This window comes from Lonchura striata, chromosome 11 (assembly GCF_050655825.1).
Source record: "Lonchura striata isolate lonStrDom1 chromosome 11, ASM5065582v1, whole genome shotgun sequence".
NCBI lineage: Eukaryota > Metazoa > Chordata > Aves > Passeriformes > Estrildidae > Lonchura > Lonchura striata.
The window spans coordinates 12,408,258-12,420,817 of NC_140713.1; the positions used below are offsets into that span (position 1 = coordinate 12,408,258).

At 51.6% G+C, this 12,560-nt stretch overlaps 2 protein-coding genes across 2 annotated transcripts in view; both read right to left on the reverse strand.

Annotated features, from left to right (window-relative positions):
• The window catches only part of LOC146766413 (uncharacterized), a 57,013-nt gene extending 49,918 nt beyond the window's left edge, over window positions 1-7,095 (reverse strand). Inside the window, exons 1-3 of the mRNA XM_085589569.1 lie at window positions 6,630-7,095; window positions 5,682-5,999; window positions 1,141-1,256 (exon numbers count right to left, since the gene is read on the reverse strand). Coding sequence (XP_085445695.1) covers window positions 1,141-1,256; window positions 5,682-5,999; window positions 6,630-6,930 — 735 coding nt within the window. The 5' untranslated portion in view covers window positions 6,931-7,095. The remainder of the gene's footprint in view (window positions 1-1,140; window positions 1,257-5,681; window positions 6,000-6,629) is intronic.
• Window positions 7,096-8,705: 1,610 nt separating this feature from the next.
• CBLN1 (cerebellin 1 precursor) lies at window positions 8,706-12,140 on the reverse strand. Its single transcript, XM_021536120.4, has 3 exons — window positions 11,598-12,140; window positions 11,264-11,383; window positions 8,706-10,093 (listed from the first exon to the last, which is right to left on the reverse strand). The coding sequence occupies exons 1-3, from the start codon at window positions 11,862-11,864 to the stop codon at window positions 9,896-9,898; spliced, it is 585 nt and encodes a 194-aa protein (XP_021391795.1). The 5' UTR covers window positions 11,865-12,140; the 3' UTR covers window positions 8,706-9,895.
• Between the last annotated feature and the right edge of the window lie 420 nt (window positions 12,141-12,560).

Here is a 12,560-nt window from a genome sequence, read left to right on the forward strand (position 1 = left end):
GGCTTTTTTGCCATGCATAACTGGGAGAGGGAAGAGTCATTGTCCCATCCAGTATGGATAATAAAGCAAACCACACCAGCCAAAGATACTGGTACAATTCACCTCCTTGGCAAAACAGACACAGAAACCAAACCTCAGTTATTGTATAACTTTACAACATAGAGCAACTCTTTCCATGATTTTTGCTGCTGCACTTCACAACATAGCAGTATGCCAGTCAGGTTCAACAATATTTACTGAAGCAACTTATTAGCCAAAGAAACAAACTCACTCACTTGGGCTTCTATGTAAACACAGAACAAGCCTCCACATCTGTCTTCATGAAGATTGTTTTGCCATCCACCTTAAAAGCTGCTGACTGTTGCTTGTAATTTCTTCTAAAGGAATGCTCCACTTTTCAAGAGGCCGCTTTTATCTGCTGGCTTAAATATAAAACAACTCTTGTACTTCTATTATCTAGCTGAAGGCATACAGAGCTGACAAGCTTATGCTTAAGTGCTTTAAGTTAAAAATCAGGAAGCACCTTGTTGCTTTCAACTTCACACTTTCAAAACTTTCAGCTTCAGTGTTTTGCAAAATGGTGGGGTCCTCAACAGAGTAACTAGAGATATCAGTATCTTATCTATCTCCATCCTTTCCTGAGGAGCCAGTCAGAGATGTGGGGAGCCAATATTTCAGCCAGAATGAACATATTACTGGTTTCCAGCAGAGATCCTAATACTGCATATCAACAGGGTTCTTCTAAACAAGAAAAAAAATTAAGTTAGAAAAGAAAAAGCACAGCACGAGCAACCTACAAAGGTAGTGGAGAAAACTGGAAAGGGCTACTAACGGCAAGAATTATTTTAAGTTAATCTCAGAGATGACAGGAAGTCAATACACACAGGCAGGCACAAACTCAGTTAGCACAGCCAAGAGGCTCTTCTCCTGATTGGCAATGCTGAAGTATTGGGCCTTTTAAGAAAGATTACTAAACCAGTTAAAACTGAAAAGCTGCCCAACTCATTGAGGAAATTCAGAAAATGAGCAACTGCAACACAAGGAATATACAAAAAATATCTCAAGATATAAAGGACTGTTGCACATTACTGATGTTGTGGACATAAACTGCTGTGGCAAAAGCCTGTGGCCAGGGCTTACCTTGCCTGCCCAGAAGTGCTCAGTGCTTCCTCCCATGTAACAGTCCCTTTGCTTCAAGCTTGCAGAAATGTTTCTGTGCTGTACAGCTGTAGAAAGGAGTGTCTCAGCATCCTCCTCTGCCCTGAGAACAGACACAGGGTTAGCACAACCTGGCCACGGTGTAACAGGAGGGAAACTGCCATAAACTGCAGAGGTAAAGGGCTGAGCAAAAAGCATCTGAGTCAGACAGGAGCTCACTCAGCTGCCCAGTGTACAACAGCCTTTGTGCAGAAGCATTCATTAGACACCACCGTAGATACAGTAAGACAGAGACACAGTGTGATGTGATATGCTGTCACCATTAAGGTAGGATGTGACAGATACATTCAGAAAATATAAAATATATTCACACAGCTTCAAATTGAGAGAATATACATGAACCCAACCTGAATCAACAGCCCTGCCTTCTTTGGAATGTGCTGACATTGATAGCACTGATCAGACCAGCTCCTAATTATACCAATTTGTAAACCATACCCCAATGTTGTATTCGCAACATCTTCAGCTTTGCTGAAAGCACAATACAGTAAATGCACATTAAAAACATTAAACTAAAATTACCATTCTGCAGTTGATTTCTGATTATACAGGACTCATCTTCCCAGCTGCTGAAGCATAACCAAAGAGATTTGGCTGCATTTCCATGTTCTGGGCATAAAGCAGTCATGATCAAACCTGTGGGCACTGACTAGCTGGACTAGAGAACTGCAGCCTCAGTTTGGTCTCAGGAGCCAACACTACCTTACACTGTGACCATCTCAGCCACAAAGACACAAAACAATAAGAAACAAAAAAATATGTCTGTCCTTGATATTGTGTTCTCCACGTTTTTTGTGAACACTTCACTCATTTTGTCTTAAAACAACTCCAGAACAGTGCAGCTATTTCCTTTCCCACACAGGACAAGTATTCAAATCTTCAGTACCATCTGAAAGACTGCAAGTAAACAGAGGAGAGACAGCTCCTTCCTAAAACCATTGACAGTTTCAAGAGAACTACTACTATTTAAACAAATACTTTACTTGATATATTAAGTTTCAATGCTTTTTAATGGATTTTTTTTTGCCTTCAAAATATATAAATATTTTAAAGAGGAAAATTTGTCATGGGACTAAAACAGGTTATGCACTTAAAGCCCTACACTAATAGAAATTTATATGACAATCACCAGTTATCATGGGACCATTCTGTGACATTCCAGTTATTTAAAAAAAAAACAAAACAACCAAACAAACCAACCAACCTACGCTAGGCATCTTTGGACAACATTTTTTTGGACAATAGCATCATTCTACCATGTGTTTACCACTGAAACTACTGAATATCTCGACAGTTATCCAGAATTCTTACATGATCTTGAAAACACAGCCAAAAGAACCCAGTTGTGTATGTAAGACTCCATGAAAAAATTAAAATGAAATCTGAGAAAAAGAAATATGAATGTATTTCTTCAAAAGTTCTGGTGATCTGGATAATCCTTGTCTCATGCAAGTGCTTGCAACAATTCAAGAAATAGGATTGGAATTTCTGTGGGATTTGTATTTCTGTGACAGCAGTTTCCCGAGTTCTGCCATAATTTCCCAGAGTCAGAATGAGTAGCAAGAATTTGCACTGCAACACAGCTATGCAAATTTATGTCAGCAGAAAAAACTCATTTAATGACCCACTGGAATTTAAACCATATCTTCAAAACTGAGCCCTGGCCTCTCTGCTTTAAAAAAAGAATGATCCTCCTCTTCCTGCTATAAAGGAAAGCGGATTTTTCTCTCAATGTATTTGTTTCAAAGTCCTTTCTTGTCAATAAAGACCTTCCACTATGTATATTAGGAAAATAAATATTTACTTTCACCTGTCAAAATGCTATGTGTTAAACCCATGCTTCAAGACAGTGATGTCTTAGTTTTGTAGAGGAAAAAAAAATTAATTCCAAGTTTGGTCAGAGCTGTGCAATTGTTCATGTACGTGATAGGCTAAATGCAAAGCTGGTAGGTTTATGTATATTAATGGTGGTTAATTCCCAGCAGAACTCTCAATTAGCTTAATCAAGCCACAAGAGGGGCCTGGGAATATTGCAGGAAACCCAGTGAAGGTCTCTGCTCAATGCAGCACTGCAAGAGGTTGGCCATATGACAAAGTGCACAGCTATAGGAATTAGAATCTCTGCTGTGGATATAATAACTGCTGAGCCTCATCTCACTTCTGGATAGAGCTGGTCCTGCCATTTCAAAGGAGGTGTTTCAAACCTAGAGGATGCAATCCTCTGGGTTGTGTGAACAATTGAGCCTTTGGAAAGGCTCTTCGAAGACTAAAATAGTGAGATTAATCACTCAGAAGACAGCAAAGGAACAATAAAGCCAGATTAAAAAGAGAGACATCAGAAGCTTCTCTTTTCCCCCACCTCAACTGACAGAATTGTAGGGAAATTCAGCTCTATTGTCAGCCAGGAAACACAAAACCAAGTAAAGAATTTATAAAAACATGCAAAAGGGACTTATGAATCCATGCCAATTAATAATTTTAAAGCAAAATTCAATGTATACTGAAAAATCTGGGGAGAATCAAAGTAGGAAGGATAACTAACCCATGAAATCTCAAGTCCCGGGGACCAGATTTTAACAATTACAAAATCAGGAGCAGTACCACATGCATGGCAAAGAACAAAATACTTCTCCATTCTTTCAGTGGAAATGGTATTTATCAAGTCAACATACCAGGCAGTTTGACCAAGATCCTGAAGAGTTATACAAGAAATTTTGATGGAAAGAATTGTAGAGTGAGCAACATGACATGTTCATAACTCTATTTTTTAAGTCTCAGCATTTTTATTTCATAAGAGAAAGAAATATTGACCTGCTTTGGTGACAGCAACACCAAAACCAGCTGTCATGCAATTAATGGCATAGGCATTTTATCAACAGAAAAGGTTCAGGACTACGTTAATTTCCACTAAAATATTTATGTTTTTAAAGGGGTTGTTACTACTGGAAAAATTGGAAAACACTGTCAGTATAGAAGCAGCTCAAGGAGGATGGCCCTGACTTGGATGACCCTGAAGCCAAAATATTGAAAGCACATTAAAATTTATTAGCATGAAGCCCAACAATGCAGTGAGAATTTCCACTACAAGCTGGATGACTATTAACTGGGAACAAAGCAGGAGTCCTCCCGTGAACCTTTAGTCCTTGAATGAGTGTTGTGTAGACAAAAGAAAAACAAACCATGGAAATATAATTGCAGCTGAAGCCCTGATACTTCTTCGAACATACTGTATGCAACATGAATTACTAATGTGAATGACAATTATTCACATTTTTGTCTTCATTTTGCTCAAACTCTCCCAACATCTCTTTCTTGAGTCTTCTTTCTTCTGATAGCTTAATAGAATTTCAGTCAATTAGGAGGTCACCAACACCAAGAGTGCCACAAGCAACATGCTGCATGAGGACTCATGACTAAGTCTGAAATCATCTTTGTTAGTGATGTAGGCACAAGAGGCAGGAGACCCTTGGGTGTATTCTTCAAATCTACATGCTGATGCAATGTTAGATGCATCTCCAATAGCTCTACAATTCCAACCCCAAGAAAAATTTTATAAACCAGTTTTTTTAGAATCCAGATGCATCCTGAGTTCAGAACAACTGTTTTGCTTTAGGAATCCCATACTCTAAGAACCTAAGTGCTACTGGTGAAATGGGCCACCACATCTCCCCAGCTGTAGAAAGCTGCACAAAGGTAATGGCTTTATCTTCCTCTCTTGTCCAACAAAAGGCTCAAAGTTGTCACAGGGGAGAGCAAGAATGCTCTGCACCCAGATGTGCACAGCTGCTCACACTGGGATCACCACTGCTTTTGCCTTTGACCACCAGAGCAGAGGAGCCTCACTGCCCTGTATCCTTGGAATACAGCAGGAAGGAAGGAGGTACTAGTGGAAGGGGAAGCACACCCAGTGCAGGCATCACTGCCTCCAGCCCACACTGGATTTTCAGCAAGTACCCCAAGGCACAGGGACTGACTGTCTCGGGACAGCCTTGCCCAAGACCTCTCCTCCCATGCAAGGCACACAGCTTGTTTCACTCTCCAAAAAACCACAAGGCCTCTTTTCTTTTTGGGCAACCAACAACAGAGGCCTTTTGCCAACTCTTACAGGGCAGAATACACACCACGCTTCACCCACTGACCCTGTCTGAGTGTGAAATTAAACAGTTCCACAAGTGTGTGCGTGTGTCCCACCCAGGATTTCTGCACTACAGAGGTTTTCCCTCAGAACCTGAGCCTTCCTGCTCTCCCTCTCCACATCCCACTGGAGATGCCTCCAACAAAACCCGATCTCTCCCCACCTGGACCACCTTTCCTTTTTAGTGGAAAGGACACTCTCAGGGGTCACCCTCAGAAGCACAGGCACCAGATGGAGTACACGAGCTGCTTCCAGCTTCCTCACAGTACCCTCACGGTCCCTCCCTGCCTCTAATCCCGCCGTGGCCCGCCCGCTCCGCTCCCCGTACCTGTTGCAGCCCTCCCTCCGCACGGCTCCAGCCGGGGCTCTCCAGCTCTCGCCGATGTCCCTCTCAGCTCGCAGGAAGGATGCGGGCAAGGCTCTGGCTGCCGGGGGCGGCACTGCCGCCGGCAGAGCTGGGCGAGCCGCCCCCGCTGGCCCCGGGCAGGGCGCAGCTCTCCCCGCTCGGCAGCGGCGCTGCCTCGGAGCCGCGCAGCCGCCGGCGGGGCTGCGGGGAGCCGCTGCCCGGCCATGCACGAAGCCCTGCCTCTGCTGGCTCCTCGGGAACGGCCGCTTCCAAACGAACTTATTGGGCTTCCAGATGTACCTGGGGGGCAGACGAGGGGAAATTATGTTTTGCAATGTCGAGTGTGCATTAAGTATTCCCTGAGTTAACTGCATTTGACTTGTTCTTGTGTTGGACGAAACTCCCCATCTCCTGCTGGAGTCATTAATCTGTACTTTCTCATCGTCGGCGCAGAAGAGAGTCGGTTTGTTTCTCCCTGTGCACCCCCTTCGCCCCCACACGCCATCCCTAAAAACCCAACAATTAAAAATGTGGATTTTCCCTTTAATTCCCCTACATTGTGTAATTATATTCACATTAGAAATCAATCAACATTGGTCATTACCATTAGCGATATGCTCATAAAGCAAACACTAGACATGCTAATGAACTGAATGAAACATAATTTCTTGTTGTGTAAAGGCATACTCAACGCTAATCAGCAATAAATTCAATCAGACGTTACATACATCAACCGAAAACACATTAAAGCAGGGTACAGAGCAGCGGCTGCTCATTTCTGGGGGCAGCGCGGCCCCGAGCCCGGGGCAGCCCAGCAGTGCCACGGCCTCGGGGACCGGGGACGAGGCCGCAGGAGCCCTGAGGGGACACGGCCTCCCTGCGAGGGACCCCTCGGTGGTGGGGCGTTCGTGACTGCCGCCCGCTGCTTACCGGCCGTGGCCGGGCCGCGGACAAAGCCAGGCCCTTTTCTGTCTCCGGCTCCGCGCAGCCCGAACAGGGGTGCCTGTAGCCAGACCCCCCCGCTTGTCCGGCTCCGCCGCTTAAAATGGCACCTGTGTCCAGTTCCTTCGGCTTGGTCACCCCCTCGGAGCCCGTTCTTCTCCCAGGACCGGCTTGCAGCGCCCGGCGTTGCCCAGGCAGGAAAGTGGCCTTGCCTCACCCGCTCAGGTGCAGGCGGTTTCCAGGATGAGAACGGGCTCCAAGCAGGTGCAACCAGGTGCTCATTTAACATTTCCCCACGAAACACGGAGCCAAAGCACCGGCCACGCGTAGAGACGGCGATGGCTGCCAGCACGAGTGCGACCGGCTGGCCGGGGGAAGCCCAGCGCCCAGTTTGCCCCGCCGGGCGGCGCCGGCCCCGGGGGCTCGGCAAGGACGGCTTCCCTCGGCCGCCCCCGCGCCTCCTGCCTGGTCGGGGACACCTTTGCGGCCTTCCTCTCCCTGTCCGCCGGGGGCGCAGGGATGGCAGAAAGGGGCTGTTTTAAACACAACGCGTCTGCTGGAGTAAATCATCGGGCAGCAGCCCGGCCGCCGCTCGGACGCACCGCCCGCGCCTCCGAACACCGCGGCCGTGGGAGCTCCGGGCCGAGCCGGGGCGGGGTGGGGGAGGCAGCGGGACCAGCCCGCCCTCCAGGGAGCCGGGGCGGGCTCCTGGGCCAGGGCCCCCGCCCAGGACACGGGCAAGGGCTCCCCGGCCCGGCGCCACGGGGGTTTCGGGGCGGCGGCGGCGGCTTTACCTCCTCAGCCAGGACGCCGTACCTCCCGCCCCACCCCGGGGCTCCGGGCGGCCCCGAGGTGCGGGGCTCGCTGAGGGGAGCATCGCTGAGCGGGGCGGAGGCCTCGCTGCGCGGGCGCGGAGCAGACGAGGCTGTTTCAAGCAGCCACGGTGGCGTTTTATAACAGCCGCAGAGCAGCGATTTGCTGTGATCGGAGTAATGTAATATCCAGCTGCACAATATTAATGAGACGCTCAGAACCAGGGGAAAACTTTCAGCGGAAGGTGGCGGGTTTATTTGTTTCGCGTTAAGGGAGAGGAGGGAAAAGGAAAAAACAAAAGACAAGCATCAGCATCATCAGCCCCCGCACCTGCGGAGATCGCTGGGATCCCCCGCGGCGGGCCCAGGCAGGAGCTGCTGCCTGGCTTCGGCGCGTTGAGGCGGGGAGATCACAGGGCAGCCTTCCTTTCTCTTGCAACCTAGTAATTTTTTTCCTTCCCCCTGCCTTTTTTGTTTTCCCCCACTGCCCACTCTCCGCAGTCACGGGAGGCAAGGGCGGCTCCTCTCGCCTTGGTCAAGCCATTCTGGAGAGGAGGGTGAGAAGGGGGCACGGGGCTGGTAACCGGGCGGGAGACGGCGCGGTGTGAGAGGCTTCAGGAGAGTGCAATAAAGAGTCTCGCGTTGAGAGAGGAGCCTGAGGCCGGAGAATGCGACGTATTGGTTATCTTGAGCAGTTTGTAACTCCAGGTGAACGCAGTCCGGCTGCTTTCCGTGATTATTCCTTCTCCTTAGGTCTCCGTTGTCCCCTCGCACGGCTCCTGGCCAGCGGCCGCGGGTGCCGAGGCTCCAGGCGAGATGCGGGCAGGGCTGAGGAGGGCCGGCCCGCGCCTCCCCCGCTCCTGCGGAGCGCGAAGCACGACCTGGGCCAGGCGGCAACCGCGGGCCCAGAAGGCGTTTTGGCCCCTGCGCTGCAGGGTGACAGACGAGTAGGAGCTGGCAGCAGGCTGGTGTATTCCACTTGGCGTCCAAGGGCCGCGGCCATTCCCGGCTCCGGCTGACCCCGCTCCCCACCGCCGCCCCTCGCGGAGCGCGTCCCCGCCCGCCCCGCCGGTCTGTTTCCAGGGCAGAACCTGTGAATAAAGCGAGAAGCGTTGCTTATTCTGCTCGTATTAATCCCCCCCTTCTTGGAGCTAATTAAATGCCTTCCCGGGAGCCGGGGATTCGAGCGGCTGGTGCCGCAGCCGGGGCAGCCCCGCGCCAGCCGCCGCCGCGCCACGCACACAGCCCGGGGGTCGTTTCACCGATTTATTTCACATTAAAGTTTAGATACAATCGAAATCCTCGGTACGCACCTTTTAATAAAAGTAGTAATCTCTTTGAATACTGCAAAATTATAGCATTTATATCTTCAAAAGACGGTAAACAAATAATACCAGCGAATCAATAGTACCAGCCTCGAGTGCACATGGTCAGGTGGTTTTAGGCAGCCGTATAAAATGCGATCTGGTTCAGAGAATATAATACAGATAAATGCTATAAATAAGTGGGTATCAGAGACGGCGTGAAACTTCCTCCTATCGACAGGTCTGCTCGGGCTGCCGGCACCGCCCGCAGGGCTTGCGGGACCCGTGCGGGGGAGCTGCGGGGCCGGAGGGCCGCACCCCCCGAGCCGGCCCCGCCGAGCCTCCTCCCCCGGCCTACCTGCATTGAGAAACCTTATTTCTGGTTAAGAAAAATAAAAGTCCCATTTAAACTTTATTGAATTAAAGCAAAAATTAATTTTCAATATTCACACATATATTACAGAGTAATAGTAAAAGTTCAATATACTTCCTGGCGTTTAGTTGGGCCACGTTGTACAAGAGCAAAACAAGCATCAAAACATTTAGCAGCCTTAAATTTCACAATCACTCAGAATTACATAGAAATATTGAAATACTCTAGTCAGCCTTGGCTGTGGATAGTTCTTCATGTAGAAATTTTTCCTTTTGCCAGCCAGTACACAGCAAGAATTGCATTTTCCCTTCCATCATGGCATCCATGTATTCAAAAAATACTTTGCTTTTTTCTTTTTTTAAAAGTTAAACTCAGAGAAAGAGTCAAGATTAACATGTTTTAAAAACAAAACTATAAAATATGCTGTAAAGAACAATGAAAATATCTAAAGTCTACTTGTGTGAGGCAGAAGCCATGGGGGAACAATGGCAGGTTACACCAATGACACAGAGATGGGAACTAATTTTGTGGGAGGAGAGAGAAGAATATAAATGGGGGTTTGATCAATTATAGTGTCTCCCGCCTGTTGGCTGCAACACAACAAAAATAAGTAGTAATTCTTCAAAGCAGATGTACACAAACCTAAGCAGGATTAAGCTTCTTTAATATTTGAATGTAAAAAGTCTGCTGTCCATGACTCTTCAAACACAGCTTTGACTTGGGAATTTGTAAGAGATTTCTCCCTTTTCTTGGATGAGAAGTGCTTTAAAGCGGGAACACTAGAAATCCAGAGAATGTTGAATACTTCCAGCCTCCCATCAAGTTTCCTCTCTCCAGTTTTAGATAAGCTCTGTCTCCTTTCTCCATCTGAATCAGTACTCCATTGCTAGCAGCTTCTCGGGTCACATCTTGGTCCCCTGCAAAGGCAGAAATCACTGGCCACCCGTTTAGCATCAAACTCACCTAAAGAGCAAGATAAAACAAAGCCCTCTGTCAATAAAAGTCAGACAATGACACCACTGGGGCTCGCCTAACAGGCAAAATGCTTAGTTAAGGAAAGGCCTCTTTTGACAGCTGAAACTCCAGCCCCATGAAAAAGAAATACCAGTCTAAACCCAGCTAAGGTATGTACTCCAAAGGAAGAAGTCTTTCACCACTGTTTTAGACTGACAACCACATCAAAACACCCGGTGCATATAAAGCAGGACATTGATCCTATTTTGGAGACTTTCAATAGGGTGCCTGTGTTTTCAGGCTATGAAAAGAGGTCTGCTTGTACTTATTGAAAGATGGCTTTATGTGCAACCTCAGAGACAGCAAGGAGCAGAGCCACAGCCGCCAGAGTCAGGGCCTTTGAAGTGTATTCAAGGGGTAGTTTTCCTTTGTTAGGCAGCAAAGACAATATGCCACAACACAGTCAATAAGGTCTGCTAAGCTCGCATTAATGATCCTGGGACTGCACGCCCCACATTAATAATGCACTACCTGTCCAAGCTAAAGGTGTTAAGCCACTTGCACCAGAATGGTGCTATACAGCTGTCCATACACCTTTGCAAAGTGCATCATTATACAGTCAGATTTCTTGTCTTGATTATACTACCTGGCTTCAGGCCGGTAATTTATTAACCCTACCTAGAGCAGCATATGCATAGAAAAGGCATGTATGTACAGAGTAGCTGCATAGACATGCACAAATTCATTATCATTTCCACTCTGTAGGTACCTCCCTGAACCCCAAGTCCCTATGAAACCTTCTGCCACAGGACAGTGGGTGAGAAGCCTGCCATGGATCGCCGTTCCTATGGGCTCTGTGCAGGGATGCTCCCGCCAGTGTTCCGCGGCACTGGGCAGACCGAGGACCCGGACAAGCTGGGAGGGGGCGGCAGGCGGCCGACCACCTCCCATCCCGGGACGGCACATGCGAAGAGGGGCCGAGCGGAGGCCTGGTGGGACTCCGTGGTCCCTTGGGCACGGTCCCCTCGAGCGGAGACTCGCCGCAGGTCTGGGCTCCCGCGGCGGCTCAGGGACACGTCCCGCCCCGCAGTCCGCACGGCCCCGTCCCCGCCGGGCCGCCGACCCGTCCACTCCCTCCCGCGGTGCCCGCGGAGCCCGGCGACGGCGCTCGGGGCTGACCTGGATGGTTTGCCTGTTGTACACTTTCACCACGTGAAAATTGAAACTGTAAATCCCTTTCCTAGGCGCGATGAAAGTGCTCCGCTCCGAGTCGAAGTTGCTGCCGATATTCACTAGTACCTGTAAGGGAAGGGCACCGTCAGCACCAACGCGGGGCCGCTGCCGCCCAGCCCCGCTGCCCCCGGCTCCCAGCGCCCCCCTCCCGCGGGCAGGGCCCCGCGGGGCGGCGCGTCGCCGGCCCGGCCCCGCCACCGGCCCCGGCAACTTCTCCCGCGGCGGCGCGCCCCGAGCCCCGCCGCCCCGGAGCGCCCGAGCCCCGCCGCGCCCGCCCCACCTGGTCGAAGTAGATGATCATGGTGCGGTTGCTCATCTCGGAGGGCTCGTGGTTGGTACTACGGATGGCGGAGAAAGCGACCTTGGCGCTGCCGGAGCGCACGGAGATGCCGAGCGCCGTGCCGGTGGGGTCGGAGGTGGGGTTGGAGTCGCACACCACGAGGCACTTGCCCTCCAGCACGATGGGCTCCGTCTCGTTCTGCCCGCACGCCACCCACGCCGCGCCCAGCAGCAGCCCCAGCCCCAGCCCCAGCCTCGAGCCCCGCATGGCGCCGCGCTCCCTTCGCTCCGCGCCGGGCGGCACCGTCCGGGCTGCGCTCCGCTCGCTGCCCTGCCCCGCCGCGCTCAGAGCGGGGCCGAGCGCGCCCCGCCGGGTGGGAAGCGGCCGCGAGGAGGCACGGGAGCGCCGGCACACATAGCGCGGAGCGCTGCGGCGCGGAGCGGGGGCCGAGCGCTTCGGAGCGGAGCGGAGCCGCCCGCCGCGCCGAGCGGGGCTGAGGGAGGCGGCGGGAGGCGGCGGCGCTGCCGGGGCTGCCGGCGAGCACAAAGACGGCGCGGGGCGCGGCCCCGCCTCCCCACCGGCCCCGCGCTGGCGTCAGCGCCCCGCGCCCGCCTCCGCCGCCCCGGCCCAACCGGCGCCCGCCGCGCGCCGCCGCCGCCAATGGCCGCGCGGTCCGCCTGCCGCCGCCCGCCGCCGCCGCTTTTGTGGGGCGGCGCGGGCCCGGGCGCGGGAGCAGGTGCCCGGCAGCCGCCCGCACCGCGCCGCACCGCACCGCGCCGCACCGCGTAGGTAGGAGCGCCGGGGCGCGGAGGCACCGCGCGGGGCTGAGGCAGGGCGGGGCTCGAGAACTCCCGTGGAGCGGCTCGGACCGCGGCGTCGGGCAAAGCCGGGCCGAGGGCCCGTGGGGCGGAGCGGGGCCGCGGCTTTCCGCGCTGCGGCTGGGCGAGGCAGGCTGGAAGGGAG